Source organism: Miniopterus schreibersii (assembly GCF_964146895.1).
Source record: "Miniopterus schreibersii genome assembly, chromosome: 1".
NCBI classification, from domain to species: domain Eukaryota; kingdom Metazoa; phylum Chordata; class Mammalia; order Chiroptera; family Miniopteridae; genus Miniopterus; species Miniopterus schreibersii.
Genome location: NC_138101.1, coordinates 90961727 through 90983792, shown reverse-complemented (window position 1 = coordinate 90983792; position 22066 = coordinate 90961727). Strand labels below are relative to the sequence as shown.

General features: G+C 45.6%; 1 protein-coding gene across 1 annotated transcript in view; it reads right to left on the bottom strand.

Moving 5' to 3' along the window:
* Positions 1-254: 254 nt before the first annotated feature.
* LOC308567874 (ankyrin repeat domain-containing protein 26-like) overlaps positions 255-22066 on the bottom strand; it is a gene marked incomplete at both ends in the record, with an annotated part of 38194 nt that continues 16382 nt past the window's right edge. Inside the window, 2 exons of the mRNA XM_081159961.1 lie at positions 255-648; positions 972-1076. Coding sequence (XP_081016087.1) covers positions 255-648; positions 972-1076 — 499 coding nt within the window. The remainder of the gene's footprint in view (positions 649-971; positions 1077-22066) is intronic.

The following is a 22066-nucleotide window of genomic DNA, read 5'->3' as shown; positions in this document are numbered from 1 at the left end:
GCTGAAACGAGATGGGCTGGTGGGCTCGCACCACCTGACCATTTTGCGTTTGTTCAAAAATGGGAAAGCCCTGGGGAAAGCCCTGTAAGTCCTCAGGCGCAGCGGCTGCTTGGCTCATGGTCAACTGGAGGGGGGAGAGACCTTGGCCCCCTGGCAGCCTACTGGCCGAGGGAGAGCAACCTGCAAAGGCCGAAGGCCCCCCTCCCCCAAGAGCGCCACCAGAGGTGGGTCTCGCGGCTCAGGACAAAGAGCTGTCACTGCGGCCGGGGCAGGACTGGCCTGCGGCACGCGGGCCGCAAAGGCACGGTCTGCCCCTCTTGTAGACAGCTATGCAGTTTTTGCATCCATTCTTGTAGCCCTTGCATTAGCTGCTCTAGATGTCCCAGCCATCCTCCAGACCCTTCCTCCTTGGGCTTTTCCTCCATTACCAGGAGCCATTCGTCCTCCTCGCGGCATCGAGCCGCGGCGTCCTCTGAGTCTGCCTTGTCCCTCGGACGGAGCTCATCGCCGTCCTCACTGCCCCCATTAGCCCGCGCTAAGGCCTCTAAGGCCGGGGACAAGGATTCTCCGGCAGAGGCTTCTCTCTGTCCTCCGGAGCCGCAGCCCCGGGACCGCCGTCCTCTGTGGCCGTCTCCCACCGCTCGCCCTCTGGGTCATGATCTAGACAGTCCCCAATCAGGGCCCAGAGGGAAAGTGTTTCTACCGGCACCTCCGAGGGCCCATGGGGCGAACAGTGCGTCTGCAGCTGTTTTCCAGCCCGCCGCCACGTTTCCCTGTTAACTGTGCCCTTTCGGGAACCAGGGGCGGCTCTCCTCCACAAAGCTCAGAAGCTTCAATATCTGTGCACTAGTGACCTTAGTTCCCCTGGCTTTAAGCATGCTTTTCAACACCTGAACGAACAGTTCTATACTATTTCCCTGTCCCATGATTTATTACTCCCGACTGTAAATTGTCGCGCACCAACCTCTTACTTTTGTTCTGGGACCCGTCCCTCCGCGACGTCCTTCACCGGTTCCTTACTCTCAGGTCCTGTTCGGGCGCCACTTGCGGGAGCCCGTCTGCAGAGTCGAAGGGTCCTGAGGAAGGGGTGAGGATGGAGAAGAGACAGACACAAAAAGATGGGATCGGGAGGACTGCAGCTCGTGACTGCCGCAGCCCCGAGTTTATTTTCCCAGCTCAATTTACACAGACACTGTTGATTTTGCTGAATAGCGCCCCGCCCCGCATTCCTTCCCCTGGCCCCATACAGAGTAGTTCCTTCAAGGCCCTGTGAACGCTCTTTAGAGTAAACACCCTGCCTCCTGCAGGAGCTCAGACCTTGGTAACTGTCTTTATCTCGGCTTCTAATGGGAACTTTTGGGGAAGATTGAGTCCTTGGCTAGGTATGTGCCTTGACTGCCCTTTGATCCTTCAGGCCCAGACCAACTTCCTGATAAGCCTTTCTGGAATTTCTGGCCGCAGGCTAAATTAGTATCGCCTTGGTGCCTCAAGGTCTGGGTCAGGGAGCAGGAGAGCAGGTCTGCAGCTCACCCAGGCAGCTCCTCCGTGCCTGGGGCCACAGCGGCTCCCCACAACTTAGATTCTCCCTTAAAGATTCGGAACTGCCTTGACCTAATGCTGGATACGCTGAACACTGTGGGACAGATGAAAGGACCGTACTCATTTCAGCTTAAAATTATGGGCACAGAGGGGTGGGGCAAGTCCCAGCTGACAGATGCCAATGGGGGACATTTTAAGAAGAAGAAATTATGACAAGACAGGAGTGACCGCAAACTGGGGAACGTGCAGAAAGGAGTACGGTATTCCAAACTGCTACTATTTTTTTAAAAACTTCCAGCTCTTCATTACATTACAGAATTCATCACACGTTTTGTAATTACTGACCGGTTCAACAACAAATTAGGAAAAAATTTTAGGATAAATTCTATGCAGTTTTACAAAACATATTTGCATTTAAATATTCCATTAAAACCAATCTCTTAAGATTACCTATAAATACAAAGGAACTAAAATCAGATGATAGGTTCAGGCAGGGGAAGCTGGGAACCAATAACTAATATAAATTTGGGATCAGGCTACACGGTGCAGTGAGTGTCCTGCTCCAGGAGCCGGCGGGGACCCCAGTGGATGGGTTGAGCGCAGGAATATCTGCGCCCCGCGGGCCCCCAACACTGATTCAGCAGCCAGGGGCTCCGTCCCTCCTTCCTCAGCTCCTGGGCCCCGGCAGGTCACCCTTTCAACCCACGGGCCGCTCTCCCCGCAAACATGACTCCCCTGCAGGCGGTGAAGCCGCCCTCACGCACTCACCTGCTCACCGTCCCCCTCGCAGGGAGCTGTCCCCAAGGTGGGGGAAGGTCGCCCCCAGGGAGCTCCTCCCGCCCTAGGTCCCGCCTGCGAGTGGCCCGCAGGGAAGTGGGCGGCCTCTGAGCGCGGGGCTGAGGGCAGGTGCGAGCCCTGGGGGGGGAGGGAGGCGGGTGGGCGGGGTTGTGCCCAGGTGACCGAGACTAAGTCCCATGGCACCGCATTGAGCGTTTGGAGATTTATTTGGCCACCGCCGGAGGCTCCGGGGCTCCTGCCCTAAACAAACCCGCAGCCCCAGCAGTGTTTGCGGGAGGCTATAAAGGCAGAAAAACAAACTCCTCTCTGTCTGGGAAGGGGAGCAGTTGGGTCGCGGGCGGGCGGGGAGCTGGCGGGGCAGCGCGGGAGCTGAGCCCGGCTCATTGACTCTCCAGTCGGCGTCCTCGGCGGGGCCGCTCCTCTGCGCAGGGAGGGGGGAGGGCAGCGCTTCTGCGGGAGGGTCTGCTGCTCTGGCTCATCCTAAAGTGGGGCTGCAGGGTGGAGGATGGGGCGCTGTGCTTCAGGCGGCTGGCCCGGGGCCGAGCCCACCCCGCCCGCCCCGCCCGGAGGAAGAGCCGCCCTCACCCGGAGAGGAGAAATCCCGCAACTTCAAGAGAAATGCCCCCCCCCCCCCACGCGGCCGGGAAAGAAAACCCTCGGGGATTTGCCACCCGCCCGGAAATTCTGTTTGGGGGGGCCTCCTGGGCTGGAGGCTGACTGTGGGGAAGGGGGACTTCCGTTCCTCCAGCGGGTGCGGGGCCGGGCCAGGCGGGGCTCGGGGCGGGGGCGCTGCGTCCCCTCCAGCCCTGTCTCCGCGCAGCAGGGAGGGTGAAGGAGGGAAAGATACTCACCTTCCTGCAAACGGGAATTTAAAAAGCTGGGCAGCAATACTCATATCTGACAAATAGACTTCAACAGGAAGGCCACAGCAAGAGAAAATAAAGGTCCCTACATACTAAAGGAACGGATCCAACAAGGGGCATAACCCTGTAAGCACATGTGCACCCCAGATAGGAGCACCTCAATATAAAAAGAACTTCTGCAGACGTTAATGGAGACACCGGCAGCAATGCAGTCATAGGAGGGACTTCACCATCCCACCCACCTCACTAGGTGGATCTCCCGGACAAAAAATCAGCAAGGGAACAGGGACTCTAAATGACACACTAGGTTAGATGCATTTAATCAACATTTACAGAACATTCCACCCCAAAGCCGCAGAAGAAACACCCTTCTCAAGGGCACACAGGACATTCTCAAAGATGGGACCACATGTTAGGATACAAAACAAGTCTCCACAAGTCCAAGAAGATTTAAATCACATCAAGCACCTTCTTGAATACAGTGCCAGTGGGAATGCAGACTGGTGCGGCCACGGTGGAAAACAGTGTGCAGTTTCCTCAGAAAATTAAATCTGGAACTGCCAATTAACCCAGTGAGCCCACTTCTAGGAATATATCTAAGAAACCCAAACACCCTGTATTCATAGCAACACAATTTACAATAGGTAAGATCTGGAAACAGCCCAAGTGCCCATCAGTAGATGAATACATTAAAAAACTGTAGTACATTTTCTCCATGGAATACTATGCAGCTATAAAAAAGGATCTCTCACCTTTGGAGTCAGCATGGAGGCACCTGGAGAGTACTATGCTAAGTGAAATAAGCCAGCCAGAGACAGACAAGTACCAGAGGATCTCACTCAGATATGAATCTAATGAACAGAACAAACCAATGAACAAAATAGATCCTGAGAAGCACAGAACAGACTGACAAACCTCAGAGGGAAGGTGGAGGTGAGGGGTGGGGAGCGATTAACCTAAGAATTTATATGCATATAAGCATATAACCTGTGGGCACAGACAATAGTGTGGTGAGGGTTTGGAAAGGGGGGATGGTGCTAGGTAGAGGGGGTCAATGGGGGGAAAGGGACATCTGTAATACTTTCAACAATAAAGATAAATTTAAAAATAACAACAAAAAAACCACACCACAGAACCTAAAAGTATATCCCAAAGACAAAAAGAACTACAAAGAAATCTTAAATTGAATCCAGTTACTTTAGTGTTAGTAAAACAATATTTGTATTGTTATTTTGAAAAGATTAGATATACATATATTGTATGTTAAAGCAAATAAGTAATTATGTTGATGTTATTAGGATCTCAGGTTTTCAGGGTAAAAATATACAAATATACAAATATTTTTCCCCAAAACATTTTTATAATTTATATATTTTTCAAGATGTTAAGCAAAAATTCTCTAATCTTCCATTGATTTGAAAACATCAGTATGAATTCATGATATATTTTTCCCTTTCTATGAAAATATGTTTCCTAATCTGTCCACTAAAAAGACCTGAAAGAAATGATGCCTAGTGGCAATGGGCTTTCCTACTCACTATCACCTAGATGGTGGTCTCTAAACACTATTTCCCAATAAAAGTAGCTAGACTGCCTTGCCCAGGTCTAATACAGGACACTTACAAAATGCCCCTTAAGTATCTTGTCATGCCAGAAAGAAAGGACCTATCAGAATACTAGGGCCGAAAAAAAAGATCATTATCCACAGGGGTTCCCACTCCCTAAAGATGGGACAATTTAAACATGACTACAGTGGATTGAATCACATATAACCCATGTGTTATAAATCTATACAATTCCATGAGTTCATAAAGATGCTTAACAAAAAGTAAAACTATAAACATTTGGAAGTAGCTCTTCTGAAAATTGGTGATGAAAGGGAAAGTATCAGGCACTAATTCTGCTTTCCTCATACAATCTGTACTTCAGAGTAATAATTGGATGAGAAGGGAAAAGTCTTTATAGAAGAATTCCAGCTAATCAGAGCTAAAGCAATAATAAAAATGTAAAACTCATCATGTTTCAAGCCTTAATAAGATAATGCATCCAAGTAATGAATCAAGGGATGCCAAAACCCTTCCATGAAAGGTGGATCAGGTTCATTCTGTCAATCTTTTGATTTTTGTGTATGTTTAAATGTTTCCATAATAAAAGTTTCATCTTTAGGTTCCTTGTTCCTAGCATAGCACCTGGCATGTAAGAGTCAACTACTTTTTTTTTATTGTGACTAAGTTCAGTCAGACCTTATCTGTTTTCCTCAAACAGCTTCCCATTTTTAGGAAATCTTTTGTTTCTGTCTAAACCTGTGCTGCTCACACTTCAATGTGCCTGAGGATCGTGGAGTGGGACAGGAGGTTCTGCGATTCTAATAAGCTCCCAGATGGTGATGCGTTTCCTGGGCTGTGGACCGTGCTTTGGGTCTCAAGGATCTGAACCAGTGATGTAGTTAGTGGACAAGATATGATCTCATATCCAATGACAGGAATAAGAAATAGAAATACATTATAGCTGTTTACTCATTCCACCCATTTTAGGAAACAGCATTGAAAAAAATCTACCACATTGAGCACGTTGACCCGGCCCCTCAACCGCCACTGTTGGACGGGGGCTGTGGGAGCCCCTGGCTGCCATCGGGCTGCGTCTGGGATGATGCCGCAGCCGGTCATGGCCCGGGGACGGCCACATGCTGCCGGGAACAGTGCGCGGTAAAGGCGGCAGAGAGCTAGAGCCGGACAGTATGTATCTGTTGGCTTTGTTGGCCACAGGGTCTGTTGGAACATGAGAGTAGACAATATGTAAACAAAAGGAAGGGGTTGTGCTCCAATAGACCTTTATTCACTGCAATTCAAATTTCATATAATTTTCACATATCACAAAATATTATTCTTCCTTTGATCTTCTACCAACATCTTAAAAATACAAAAAATGTTCTTAGTTCACAGGTTGTACAGAAACAGCAGGTTAGATTTGAGCCACAGTTTGCCAACCACTGGCTTAAACGATGGAAAGACAATTATTCTTATTTTTGGGTTGTTGCTTTCTTACTGCTACTATATATTTTTACAACCCACTAAAAAGTGCATATTCCTAAAAAGTAGACCCCCAGCTCATGCTTTCTCAGAGCGCAGGGATCTTCTCAGGGGTGTTTTTAATCTCTCTCTGAGGGTGAATTCCAATACAAATCGGTATCTTCACAGCAACATTACCAGGTCTTAGCTCCCACAGAGAAGGTCATTACAACCAGGTACTGCAGTTCATGCTAAGGTATTCATTGGAGTGTTACTTAGAATAAATTTTAAAAACCAAAAAAACAGTTAAATAGAAATTATGGAATTATGTGATTCTATCAGGTCACCACTAAGTGGAAAAATACTGGTAGAAGGATAGAATTTACAATGTGATCACGTTTTACGCATTTATGAAACAAGTGTGATTTGTAATATTTAACATCAATCTAAATACACTCACAGATTTACTGAAAGATTAGAAATATATTTAACCCCGAGGTACCAAAGGAGTTTTAGAATAGACTCTATTTTTATAAGGTATCCTAAATGTCAGGCTACAGTTTGAAGCTGGGTATCATGTTCTTCAATATTAGAGTTCTGCTCAATCTAAGTTTTGGGTACAGCAAAAAGTTGAAGTGTGGCTCAGTTATGTTCCACTGAGTTGCAAGAGAGCTTTAGCATATCAACGATAAAGGGCTTCCACTCTTCAGATCACGAATGGAATGAGCCTTCTGTTGATAAACATAAATCCCAGGTATATAATCTACATCCTAAAGTCAAATTCATTCACAGAAAACCACTTGTACATATAGTGTAAGCTGCTGCTGTAATGAAAAGCAAGCACTTCTCAAAGTCCATAAAATTTAATTCACCACTGTCTAATATCTTTCCTATTGTACACCAAACATAATATAATATTTCTATCATATATCCTTCCCTATTAATAAGTGGGTCCTTCTGGGTCTCTCTTGGACCTTTCTTTCTGCAGAAAGAATTACATTTTGCTCTAGGCTCTGAAATGGGACAGAATGGTCTATTAATTGAATGATCTCAATGTCCGTTCTGAACTCAGAGACACTTCCTATCCCAAAATTGTGTAGAACCATATTTCCCAATGTAGCCTCCCTGAGTTTCTGCAGTGAGATCAAATAACAATGTCAAGATATAAAAATTAAATATTCCAAATTAAATTTTATAAAATATTTTCCAAATTATGTAAATATGTAGTGATGTTCCAAAGTTAAAATAACTTCTCTCATTAATTTCCTAGTGACATAATTAAAGGATCATAATCTTAAAAAATTAAAATCCAAAATCTTTCTGTTGAAGTGCAAAAGAGCGAAAGTGTAAAAAAGTCCTGATGTCCTTGCCCATTACTAATCCAAAGAAATTAAAGTCCCGAATCCCACCTTAAAGGCCGGGGTCCTTCTTTGCAGCGCCTCCTTCTGCCCGACTTCAGTGAGATGAGCCCCCGGGTCTGCGTTCCCTCGGCAGCTGCGGCCTTTCCGGGGAGGCGCGCGCAGGACATCGAAACCCTGTGTGTTCACCGCGGAGCGGCTCGGGAGCCCCCTCGCAGGGACTCAAAGCATAAAAAGTTTACACAGCAATTGTTTCCCACGCCTACACATTTTAGAAAACAAAGCAGTCCCCAACTTCCATTCCAGTTATCACACATACAGTCACGGTCCAAAACCCAGAACTTAGTATTGTCAAAGACCATGCTAGAAACTCAGAAGGATCTAAAAAAGGAATAATGGTTCCAACTTCACCCACATGCTGACCAGCCCGTGATGCTTGCTGGGGCCCATGGTCATGGGAGACAAGTGCTGTCCATCCACCCAGCAGAATAGTGTCAGTCAGTCTAGTAAGAAATGAGGAGCGCTACACGTGACAAAATGGGGGAACTTTACATCACGCTAAGTGAAAGGTGCCAACCACAGGAGGCTACACAATGACTGATCCCATTTCTAGGAAATGTCAAGAACGGGCAAATCCATAGGGAAAAATAAAAGCGGATTTGTCGTGACCAGTAGACCGGGGAGGGGAGAGTTGGGACTCAGGGCTTATATGAACAGGGTTTCTTTTTGGTGTGATGGAAATACTCTGGAATTAGGGAGTGGTGATGGTTTGACAACATAGTTGATGGACTAAAAATCACTGACTTGTACGCTTTCAAACAGTGAATGTTACGTTATATCCCAGTTTTTTAAAAGCAATTGGGAGAAACCTCCCATAGCGGTTAAGTCTGACCCCGTGGGATTTACTCTGTGCAGCCAAGATGTAACAGGGACTGTAATTCACTCGCACACCCGGTTGTCATTTAAGAAATTCCTGCCTTTGTCTTTAAAGTGCGCGGTGGCCGCAGGCCCGGGGTCGGGCCTCACTGAGAGTCTCCCCGCAGCCTTTCCAGTCTCAGCTTTGACCTCGCGCTGCGGGCCCGCGTCCTGGCGCCTTCAGGCTGCAGGGCGCTGGGCCCCACCTCGGGACGCGGTCTCCACTCTGTCCCCGAGCCTGTGCTGGCCCCGGGCCACAGCGTCGCTCCGTTTGCTGTGACTTCCTCAGGCAGGGAGCCTCCTCCCCAGGGAAGGCTGTCCTGCCCGCGGGTCCCCACGGCTGTCCCAGCTGGAGAACTGCAGCCAGTTCTGGGAGGAAATTGCCCTGCGAAGTGGCCCCGGCGGCCTCCCGTGTCATCCCCGCCGCAGGGGTGTCCCCCCGGCCCAGGCCTGGCGCCCGCGCTGCCCCGTTTCCTCCGCCGGCAGCTCCAGCGGGACGTCCCAGGAGCCCGCTCAGGGGCCTCTGCCCTTCCCTCCAGCAGCGCCGCGCCCTCTGCCGGCCTGAGGACTTTCTTCTTCTTTCCCATTGATCTTTGCTCGAGACGTTTTTCTAATATATTCCTTTGGATCTTATTTTATGCAGCTTTCCACAGTGAGATGTGTGGGAACAGCAAGCTCTGCCCCTACCAAAAGCACCTGCTATTGAAACAGATTTTATCCACAACTAAATTTCCCGGATTAGATACCCCCCCAGAAGAGATCATCCCATCAGACCATCTATAAGAAAATCAATAACCCAGTCAATATACTCTTTCCTTTCCCTCCCTCCCTTATAGTTCATCTTTTCTGTGTCTTCCCTCCAATCTTAACCATAATTTCTTGAACCTGTTTTCCCAGGTTACAGCATACAATGAACGGTCTCCCTAGAGTCACTCATTTTTTTTAGGTTTAACACTCATCTAACCTGACTTCCCCTTTCAAACCTGTCCTGATATTCTGTAGCCCATTCATCCATGTTCCAGCATGTATCAGTACTTCACAAATTTTTCCTTTTAATACTTATCTAATGCCTCTGGGGAGTTTGTGGATGATAACTCTTTCATTGAGTATAGAACTTTTTATTTTTTGTTAATTCTCACCTGAGGGTATTTTTCCCATTTATGTTTAGACAGAGTGGAAGGGAGGGAAGGAGGGAGATGGAGAGAGAAACACTGATGTGAGAGAGAGACACATCGATTGCTTGCCTCCCACGCTCGCCCTGACTGGGGCCAGGGATGGAACCTGCATCCAGATCTGTGCCTTGACCAAGAATCAAACCCTTTCGTGCACAGGCCAATGCTCTAACCACTGACACTCACCGGCCAGGGCTAACACTATTCTTTTAGTAAAAGTATCTTTTCACTAAAAATTGACACAGCACACATATAGAAATGCTGTACACAAAACAGTTTATCATTAATCTTATAACAGCAAGGAAAAATGATTGATATTTTTTATGGCCCAAATGATATATTTATTTTTTAGATGGAACAAATGTTAGGCCAGTGTACTTCAGTACAACTGCTAATAATAAATACGTGCGTGGACCACACACACAGTGGACTAATGGGCTGTAACTAGCCTGATGTTGACCTGGACCCAGCTCGGACATGGAAAGGAAACTCTGGACACTGGCTTTACTTTTAGCTCCACCGAAATCCCAGCTCCACTTCTCTGACTGGACTAAGGGAGATGGGGCTTTGGAAACCCAGGGATGTAATTCCGTGGAAATAAAGCTTCTTACCAAACCTCATTCTCCCATGGGGGCCTCCAGAAATGCTTCTTCCAGCGGTGCCCCAAGACCACACTTCCACCGATAACAATTTGTTACAGAGCCAGAGAAAACTAACACACTAATAAAGGACCCGTACTTTTAAAAACCCACTATCTACATAATCATAGAGAGATATTCTGTTTTTCCTTTGCAATTTTGACAAGAAGTGGATACCAACTCTTCTCCCACCCTTTTTTGAAACCCTGCTTGCATAAGAAAAATAATATTCTAGGCATTGGAAAAGAAGAAACAAAACTATCACAATTTATAGATTACATGTCTGTTCATGTAGAAAATCCAAAAGAATCTGCAGATAAAATATTCAAGTAAGAAAAAATGAGAGTTTTGCAAAATACTGAATCCAAGCTCAAAATGCAACATAACAATTTTATTTCTAAAAGCTGGCAAGAAAAAGAAAACTGATTTTTTAAATGACATTTATACTAGGATCAAAAGTATTAAATAATTGAGAATATATCTAAAAAATATATGCAAGATCTCTATGGAAAATATTTTTAAACATTGAGAGTTAATCAGACAAACTATTAAATAGTTTGGAAAACTCAATATTATACATGTCTTTTCTCCACAATTTATTTACAGATACAATGCAATTCCAATCAGAATCCTTGCGGTATATTTGTAGTGCTTGACAAGTTGTTTATAAAAGGTTTTTGGAGCCCTCTCCTGCTTCCTTCTCTTCCAAACATTTTGGTTCAAAGGCATGGGGACACAGGCAGGGAGGTGCGGTGGCCCAGAGCGAGGTGCTGGAGCCCGGATGGAACGAGGAAGGTGTGTCTGGGAGGGTCCCCTGCACAGTGTTGGAGCTGGAGCCAGAGCACCCCGAAAGGCGGGCGACATGGCAGGAGGGGTCAGACAGCAAGGTCAGGGGGCACCCCGCAGGCAGGACAGCCCAGCCTGGCCTTCAGAGCTGACAGGGTAAGTCATCTGCAGAAGAGGTGGCCCGGCACGGGGTGAGGAAGGATGGGGTGAAGAGGGCACATGCCTGGAAGGGACAGCAGTGGAGACAACCCAATGTGGGGGTCACAATCCAGGTGGGAGGGAGGGGACACGTGCGTAGGGGCAGGGCGACAGAGCTGGTTACCAACAGGAAGCCTGACCCGATAACCAGATACTGCGGATGGGGCCCGCTTACTGCCAGAAAAGGGACTAAGAATGGGAAGGAAACAACTAGCATGAACCCTGCGGGATTAGATTGGGGAGAACTCCTGCTTTTCAATATATTTCCAGAGAACTGCAGACGAATGTGCGCGGATGCACGTGTCCATCTGAACACACACGGTCCCTGCTGCTCTGAGGGACCCGTGAGCAATGACAGCCCGGGAGCAACGCGCACCCCCACAGCCAGCGCCGGGGCCTTGGTTTCTAAACGTCCTCGCCCCTAAGAGGAATCGGGGCTTTTATGGAAAAGGCTGATTCTAGGGCTGGGCAGGAAACCACAGGGTGAGCCTGGAACATCCTGTTGCCCAGAGAGCAAGGAAGAGCTCACGGGAAAATGGGGACAGGTCAGAAAGACAGGAGGGCACCCCGAAAGGCCACCACGGGCCCAATCGGGGGGAATTAAGCACCAAAACAGTCAGCTTTCCCTTCTCCCTCGTGCCCACTTGTCTTTAACTGTCTCGGTGCAGAAGGGATGGCGGAATGAGGGCCCCAGCACCTGGCAGACAACATGGTGCCAGCTGATTCCAGCAGGAATCATCGCGGGTGCTGTACCAGCTGCGAGAAATTCAGAGGAGGGGCCAGGTATTGGCACCGCTCAGAGGACCCCGCACAAGGGATCTGTGACATACAAAACATAAATAGGAACTTCACTGTGGGCAAGCCTGGCAGACGCTTCTTAACCGCACGCTCCAGGTCAACAGCGCCAGGCCTGGAGCCGAGCGTGTGCCCCAGGTCGGCTGTGCTGGAAGATCCGCATCGCTGCGGGACGCGCCCGCCCGGACGGCATAACCTGAGCTGCGTGAGGGAGCTCCACGCGGCCCCAGACGGGAGTCCACAGAATAACTGCCTGCACTCTTCAAACTGAAAGTCATGAAAAGCAAGGAAGCCTGAAGACTGTCCCAGATGAAGGAGACTAAAGAAACGGGACAATGGGCACAACACAGCGTCATGGATGTTCTTTGACTATAAAGGATATTACCGAGACAATAGGAAAATCTAAATGATATCCAAGATTAAATATTAATACTGAACCAATTTTAATTCCCCCATTTTGATAATTATACCTCAGTTAGGTAAGATAATTCCATTTTCATAGGAAATGCACACTAAAGTACTGAGGAGTAAAGAGGCATGTTTGTAACTTTCAGATTTTATATATATGTGTGTGTGTATGTGTCATACCTACATTTATATTTATCTAGGAAGAGAGGAGGGAGGAAGGGTAAAGCAAATGTAGTAAAATGTTAGCATTTGGGGGATGGTGCCCAGGAATTCTTCCTACTATTCTTGCAGCTGTTTTGTAAGTCTGAAACTGCCAATACAGAGTTTTCTAAAAGAAAAATAAATTGAGAAAAATTATTTTAACAAATTGTAACCCATTGAATAAAATAAGCCATGAGCCTATATTGATAAATGAGTCAATCAGAAGTGTAGGGAAGAGATAGTTGCATAGTCCCAAAGTACTTCCCTATAAAACACTAATTGCTTGTAAAGTGAGGAGGGAACATTACAGAGGAGAAACCAAGCAGGTACCACCCTCCCTGACCCACATTAACATCACCAAGAATGGAGAAGCAACAGTGTAGGGCCCACCACAGGACACAGAGGAGTAGAGGACGACTTCTGTGATGCTTGGGCTAAAAATGCATAACCGAAATCTCATCATAAGGAAACATCAGGAAAATCCACCCGAAGGACAGTCTACGTTACGGAGCTTACTCTTCAAAAGACTCAAGGTCACGAAAGTCAAGGAAAGACTAAGGGCCTGCTCCACACTGAAGGAGACGAACACACACTACAGCTAAATGCAACCCAGGGATCTGAACAGGATCCTTTTGCTATAACAGACACTACAGACAAGTGGCAAAAATGGAAAAGAATATGAGGATGAAATAATAGAATGTATTCGTGTTAATTCCTGATTGTGAGGGTGGTCTGGTAGCAAGTGGAAGGTACTGACTGGTAGGAAATAAACACTAAAGGAATCGGGGTGTTGGCATAATGTCAGCAATTTACTCTCAAAGGGTTCAGGGGAAAAGAGTTCTTTGTACTAAAACTTGGAGCTTTCTCTAACTTTAACACTATTTCTAAAAAATAAATCAGTAGAAAAGGGAAGAAGCCTTAGGCAAACTTTATTTCCCCACAAGGGAAGACCTATGAATCAGGGTCTAAAATGACATGCGATGAGTCTAATGGCAATATAACTAACAATTGTAATACATCCCAACATTGATGGCAGCCACAGCGGCAGATATAAAAGTGGTCTGTCTAAATCTTTAGGATCAAATATAGTGATAAAATTGGAATAGATAAAAAAGCTATCAATTAACACCACTAAAGTGTGAATGACATTTTGGTGGTTTGGGTGTGGTTTAAACCGCTGGTATTTGGGCAGTTCCAGTATGTAAACCTCCATACTGCTGGCTTTCAGTTAGAAAACATGCTTGAAACTTAGATGCCAAGAAACATTGTTTAAAATACTATAAATTTTCAGCACACACATGATCCAGAAATATTTTTCTTTAATAAAGATCTCACATGTTATGCATTTAATGGAAAACAATTATTGAAATGTTATGTAAACAGTCCACTAAATAAATTTTTAATATTTGTTTCAGGTCATATAATTTTTCTTCAAAATCTGTGCATATTCTCGTGATGTTTTCACAAGTAGATCTTGTTGTGAAGTTCACTGAGTAAAGGATCCGACAGGATAAGCTCTAAAGGATTCAGATTCAAATGCAGCAGCACCTGGAAAGAAAAGGAAAATTATATTCTTTATCTACAATACCACTAAGTATAAGTGTTAAGAAGAATGAAAACATCTGTATATGATGACAGTGCACAGCACAAGGTTACTGTGGCCTGTAGTCTGCCCGAGGATGCACACGGGATGAAGTGCTACTGTGGACACGAACAGCAGTGTGCTGGTTGCCAGAGGGAAGGGGGTGGGGGGCGAAGGGGGGTCTTAATATACGGTGATGGGAGAAGATATGACTCTGAGTGGGGGCACACAGAGGAATATACAGATCTTGTAACAGAAACCCACCCCTGAATCCTATGTGTTCATATTAACCATTGTCACCCCAATAAGTTTAATAAAGTGTTATATATAAAACCAAACCAAAACAAAAATAAACAAAACAGAATTGCTATCATGGCTAAGTAGCAGGCATCTGGCTGCCTTGAGGTTCATTCATTCATTCAACAGCCACACAGTAAGGAGCACGGCAGGCGCTGGAGTTAGAGGGGAAGCTGCTCAGGCCAGCCCTGGACAGTCACCCGCTGTAAACTGAACAGACGGATGAGCAGGCAGCTTCCACTCAGCGCCGCATGTACCGTGGCGAATATAAAACAGGGCCCCACCGGAGCACACAGAAGGGACGTTCCAGTTGTGTGTCAGTATGGCTGGCTTTTGGGGAGCGGGGATGTGTAAGTTGATACCCGAAGGACACGGGAAACTTATGCCAGAAAGAGAAGGGCAGCAGATGCCAAGACTAGGGGTGAGGGGGGCTCCTGTGGAGCCGAATCGCCTCGTTTGCCAGACGCTGGAGCAAAGGGGCGGAGGAGGGGAAGTAGCACCTAGAGACAAGTCTGAGTTATTTGGCCAAAACAATGGACTTGGTGTTTTTACTCCATGCAAAGGAATCTGGAGATTTTCCTGAGGGTAGAGGTAAATGACTGACAAAGTCAGTGACTGGAGATCTAAATGTCGCCCCCGGGTGATAGCTATGTGAACTGTAGCTGCTTCACTAAGTCCTGGTCCCTGGTGAAAACCTGAGAAGTGGGTGACGCCCAGATTTCTGGCAACAGTTTCAGCTGACATTCCATCAGCATCACAGAGGAAAGGAAGGGGGTGGCCAGAAAGGGGAGATGCACGGCCCGGCTGGGTGGCTCAGCTGTAGGACTGTCCCTTGCAACTAAAGGTTGCAGGTTCGATTCCCATCAGGGCACATACCTAGGTGTCCGGTTTGCTCTCAGGTGGGGGCAGGAACGGGAGGTAATCAATCGATGTTTATCTTTCACATCAATGCTTCTCTCTCTATCTAGCTCTCTCCCTCCCTCCCTCTCTCTCTAAAATCAGTAAAAACATCTCCTCGGGGGAGGATTGAAAAAAGAGAGAGATACACGGACTGTTGAGGTTTCTAAAAGCTACGGGACGCGATGAGCAGATGCAGAATAAGCGGATCTTCCTCACGCTGCGCTTTCACTGTTCACTCGCTTTGGACAAGAAAACGTGGTGCAGTCAGTGCCTGTCACCCGGACATGGAAAATGCCCTTCCCCACTTACAGTGTGTTTCAGAAATCAATGATGTTTCAATTTAATTAGCAAATTTTGGCAACATACCTTCTTTTAGTTTTCTACTTAGATTTTTCAAGCTCCTGCTGCATCTGCAGGAAGTCAAATATATTTATACGATTTCAGTTTAATAAGAGACATTATTATAGGAATGAGAAAGAGCTTATGAAATGCGTCCTTTAAATAATGCTTTTAGAGACTAGACCTAACTTGGGGGTTGCGTAAACAGAAAAATAATCACATAAATAAAATAAACTCAATTTCTATTATTTTAATTTTAGATAACAGAAAGCATGTATATGTAATGCTATTGAGATTAACCTGATAAAAAGCATAATTAATCTTGGTCTACTGAATAAACATAACTTCAGAAAAGTGATGTTTCATCCCATTGGTTCAAAGAAGTTCAAACGAGTCAAGTCATATTTCCCACTGAGTGCATTACTTTGCAAGTCTTAGAAAAACTGCCCTTTTTAAAAGTTTTGGGGCTTGTTTTCCATTTTAATGAAGTTTTCCTTAAAGTGACTTTTCTATTCTTATACTTTTAGAAAATTAAAATCTCAAACTATGTTCTATGCCATTAATTTTTCAACCTAAAATGACAAAAGTGGTACTGTCATAGGTCATGTGAAAATTCTACCAGCAAAAATAAATAAATAAATAAAGCTACTTTGCTGTCTGTTCTATGACTGAAACATTTCTTTCTAGAAATTAGGGATAAATTTGGAAACATTCAACTAATTATAATTATAGTCTTCTTCACTATAAAATGTGTGGGGATATTGCAAATGGTATTACATATCCCAATCTAGAGTATTCTTAACTTAAACCTTTCATGTAAAAGGTATCTTCTCCCTAAATGCCTGAAACAGGGTTTAAAATACTCTGCTAAACATAAACACTGTGGCGATCATGATAATGTGATACCCAATGCCTTTCCAAATTTTAGGCGTGAAGACAAATTTGTTGCCTGAGATGTTCCCCAGTATTTTCAGAGGCTGTTCTCCGTCACACTTTACAAGAGCATGAGAGACAGGCCTTATTACACGGAGAGGGTGGCAGCAACGTTGCTCGACAGGCCTTGTGGTACTAACTCAGCACCTCACAGAGAGAGGCCTTTACTGAATCAATTTTATGTTACCATTAATAAACAATATGTGCAATGTAAAGCACATTTTTACACAACTTGAATTAAGAAACCACTAATGTAACTATCTTTTTCCCAAAAAGCACTTTTCCTAAATATTTACTTCTGTGACATTTATGCTTATTTCTAAGTGAGGATTCTGTTCAGATGGTGGAAGGAGCTTGAAGTCCAACATTCATAAGGAGAACACATCTGCAATTTTATTTATATTTTCCCATTTACCAAAAATATAGAAAGGCGAGGAACTTATGCACAGAAAAACAATGCATCGGCAACTTTAAATTCAAAGGATTTATAACTGGAAGGATTTTTCTCACTACTGGTAGTTCTCAAACTATATCTAATAGGAATCTGAGTTTCCACCGGGGACAAGTTAGGACTGCAGAGCCTGAGTCTCCATCCCTCCTTTAGCTAGACAGCTCTAAGTCTCTGTTTTATATAATACAGTTTCATGAAGAAAAAAATTTTTTAAAGTTCTAGTCCTTGAAAGAAAATTGTTGAAGGTGTGAAAATCACTGATTTAGTCCAAGTCCCCAATTTCACATCAGAGTCAACAAAGGCTCAGAGAGATTATAGGTCGATCGCCCAAGGTCACGAAGCCAACCAGCTGCAGGCAGAAGCGGGCTCTGCGTCTCCCTCCTGAGCCTCGGGCTCCGTGGCAGCTGCTTCCTCACACTCAGGAGAGACACACGGGCTTTAAGCAGAACTCAGAGGAAACCAATGCGGGAACTTTGCCGTGTGGCTCAACAATGTTTCGGCAGGGGACGCAAAATACCAGCTTTCTAACTAAACTGTACGTTAAAATGTCATGAATAAAAATCAAGGGATGGAAATTAGCATCACGTCTCCTCTTAGGAGCGTCCGGGACACTCGGTTTATAAAGCGCAGGACAAGAAACGAAGGAGAAAGTCTTCAGTTAAACCGAACAAGCTGAAATGGAGGAAATTCTTCCTTAAAAGAACGATTCCTTCCCCCCAAAAACCTGGTTTACCAAACCCATCAAGACGTGAGTCCCCTATATGTTGTGGGTCCCCTATAGCAGAATTTAAAACCCGCAGCAGGTCTCTGTAGCACCTAGCACGCTGCTGTCCCACTTTCTCATCCTCAGTCGGTGTGAACGACAGACACGCGCTAATTCCCAGGGTGATTTAACCATCAGAAAGGGCAGGGCCCGCCTCCCTGCCTTCCTCTCACAGGAGGACCTGGGCTCTCTCCACCCGCCCCTAGAGCAGGGGTTTGCCTGGTGGGCGAGTCCGAGAGAAGGAACTGAGGTCACTTGCCTGCTTGGGGCTCTTCCTGGAGAAGCTGTGTCGCCCAAGGGCCAGCAGTGGGTCCCCGCACCTCCCGCTGAGCAGCCTCAGGCGATGCTGGGGAACCCAGCGGGAGGGCGGCTGTCTGCCCGCAGCCCCTGCTCTCATCTCAGAGGGGAAGCGGGTGTCACTTGCCACCTTCCCGCCACAGCTCCAAGAAAGGTGACTCCACAACCCTCACAGAAAGGTTTTCTTCTTCCCCGACTTCTACTTAATGTGCATTGTCCAGAACCCAACAAAGGCTCCCCTGCTCGACACACTAAATGGTCCACACACCAGGCCCTCAAAGGTGGGCTTACTGGAACGCGCAGGAGAGGCAGGGTGGAGGGAGAACAGGGACAGGCCCATAGCTGCAGCAGGCTGAACCCACAGCCCCAGCAAACCCAGTAGTTGCGGATGGGTTAGGGTGCAGCCCCCACACTGCAGACCAGCAGAGGGCAACAGTCCAGCAGCATTCCTAGCCCCACCCCAAAATCCAGGTCCCTGCCCAGTTGCAGCAGACCAGTAGCAGCAGCAGAGTCAAGTCTCCAGCCTCCTGGCCGCAGCACTGTGCTGCCAGTGGCCACGGGGAATGAGGCCGCAGCTCAGTGGGCTCACAAACTAGCTCCCCTCAACTGGCCACATCCCCCTGCCTGCCACGCTGGTGGTGCCCTGAGACCCAGGCAACCCGGATCCAGCACCAGCACCCACCACCCTGGTCAGCCTGCTGCCACCACTCCCATGTCCAAGGCTAAGCCTCCCACACCTTGAATCACTGCACCCCCTCCCCAAGCTTAAGTAGCACAGTGAGAGAAAACAAATCCTGTGCTACACCACCACCTACTGGAAAACTAAAGAAAGACCCCAAGTTATCAACCTGCTGAATTGTGGAAACCAAATGTCCCTAAATAAGAAAAGTGTTCACTACTTCAAATGCACCAGCAGAGAAACAACCCATTAAGCAGCATGTACCACCAAGGTAACGCTAACAAAGAAAGAAAATGACAGTTCTCCAGAAAGAAACTCAAAATAACGGCTGGTTGTGATACAAATGAGAGAGAAATCAAAATAGCAGTCATGAAGAAACTCAACAAGACAAAAGAAAACTCAAAAGGCAGTTCAATGAGCTCAGAAATAAAATGAATGAACAGAAGGAGTACTTTACCAAACAGAAGAGAACTATGGAAAGAACCAAACAAATTCTGGAGCTTAAAGAACTCCATAAAGGAGATGAAGAATGGATATATTAATAACCATGATACACAATGAAGCCTAGTTGCTATTTCAAGACTCCCTACCATTGCCATCTTAGTCACCAGTCATTCAAGTGCTGGCAAGATATACAGACATAAGTGACCCTCATTTTAAAAATTCAAATATATCGGCAAACATACTGCTGAGAGAGATGTCTGAGATTTTGCTGCCTACGTTTTCTTTAAGGATTTTCATGGTTTCACAACTTAAGTCTTTTATCCATTTTGAGTTTATTCTTGTGTATGGTGTGAGTTGGTGGTCTAGCTTCTTTCTTTGCCTGTCCCTGTCCAATTTTCCCAGCACCATTTATTAAAGAGACTGTCCATTGTATGCTCTTGCCTCCTTTGTCAAATATTAATTGAGCATAAAGGCTTGGGTCCATTTCTGGATTCTCTGTTCTGGTCCACTGATCTATATGCCCGTTTTTGTGCCAGAACCAGGCTGTTTTGATTACAGTGGCTTTGTAGTATAACTTGGTATCTAGTATTGTGATCCCTCCAACTTTGTTCCTCTTTCTCAAGTTTGCCGTGGCTATTTAGGGTCCTTTTGGGTTCCATATAAATTTTTGGAGAGTTTGTTCTAGATCTGTGAAATATGCCACTGGTATTTTAACAGGGATTGCACTGAATTTATGGATTGCTTTGGGTAGTATGGACATTTTAATGATGTTAATTCTGCCAACCCATGAACACAGTATATTCTTCCAGTTGTTTATATTTTTCTTTATCTCTTTCTCTCATTTTAAATATATCTTTATTGATTTCAGAGAGAGGAAGGGAGAGGAAGAGGGAGAAATAGAAACATCAATGATGAGACAGTTATCATTGATCAACTGCCTCCCTCACACCCCCTACTGGGGATTGAGCCCACAACCCAGGCGTGTGCCCTGACTGGGAATCGAACTGAGATCTCCTGGATCATAGGTCAATGCTCAAGTGCTGAGCCATGTCCAGCCAGGCCTCTATTTTTTTTTTATCGTCCTATACTTTTCTGAGTACAGGTCTTTTGCCTCCTAGGTTGTTTACTCTGAAGTATCTTAAATTTTTGTTGCAATGGTAAATGGAATTGCTTTTTAAATTTCCCTTTCTAAGAGTTCACTATTGGTGTATAAAAATGCCTCACATCGAGCCAGCGGAGCTCAGAGGTTGCGCATCAACCTATGACCCAGGAGATCGCAGTTCGATTCCCAGTCAGGGCACATGCCCAGGTTGTGGGCTTGATTGCCAGTGGGGGGCATGCAGGAGGCAGCTGATCAGTGACTCTCTCATCATTGATGTTTCTATCTCTCTCTCTCCTTCTACTCTTCCTCTCCCTGAAGTCAGTAAATATATATATAAGTTAAAAGTGCCTCACACTGATCAGAATGGCTGTCATCAACAAATCATCAAATGACAAGTGTCGGTGAAGATGTGGAGAATAGGGAATCTTAGTACACTGTTGCTAGAATGTAGACTGGAGCAGCCACTACAGAAAAAGTACGGAATTTCCTCAAAAAATTAAATATGGAACTGCCTTTTGACCCAGTGATCCCACTTCTAGGAAGACAAGTATCACATGATCTCACTCATATGTGGAATCTAATGAACAAAATAAACTGATAAACAAAATAGATCCAGAGACATAGAAGTATAGAACAGACTGATGAATATCAGAGGGAGGTTGGGGGTCGGGTAGTGGGGAGAAGGGAGAGATTAATTGAAGAACTTATATGCATATATGCATAATCCATGGACACACTCAACAGTGTAGAGAAGGCCTGGGGTGGGTGGGCCAGAGGGGGCCGATGCTGGGTGGAGGGGATCAGCGGGGGGGGGGGGGGGGGCAGAAAGGACATCTGTAATACTTTCAATGATGAAGATAAATTTAAAAATTAATTAAAAATTCATATATCTCCTTAATTTAACTATTTAGAAAATGTACAACTGCTCTGCAAGACATTTTATAAAAATGCTGTAAGTAAAGTAGCAATTAAGAACATTCTCTCACATAAGATGATGACAAAAAATGTTCACTTAAAAACAGAAATTAATCCTTTTAGTATTACAAGCGTATTTAATTCATAAAAAGGGTTCTTGAGGCAGGAGTCCCCAAGTTGTATCTTGTAGTAGAATTTCTAGAGGGTACAAAACTATTATTAGCATTCTGAACAAAAAGTGTCTCCTGGACTGGCATCGTGCCAGGAGTGCTGTGTAAAGATCTCTCCTGTTGCTTCTGTCTGAGAAGTTCATTTTTGACCTCTGCCATCCTCTCCTTAGTCCTGTGAAGATTGTAAACAACAAATGCTTAGTATTTTATTTTTCCCTAAGTGACCTGCATTTTTTTAAGTAGCCACAATAGTAAACAGAATTTCCCTTTTTAACAATGAAAATGTGTTGGAGCAGGCCTTCTATATTCAAGTATAGGTTCTAAATTGTTCTAGAGAAGCACTATGTTTCTAGGGAGAGGGGAGGGGGTTCCTCACTAACAAGTAATCCAAAGCAGGGAGGGGAGAGAAATGGCTGTGATGTGGGCGCTTCTCAGGTGACACTTGCTGCCTCCTGGAAGGACTGTACCTACAAGATTCTGGAGGATGCCCTTGGGCATATCTAGTGAACCACTTG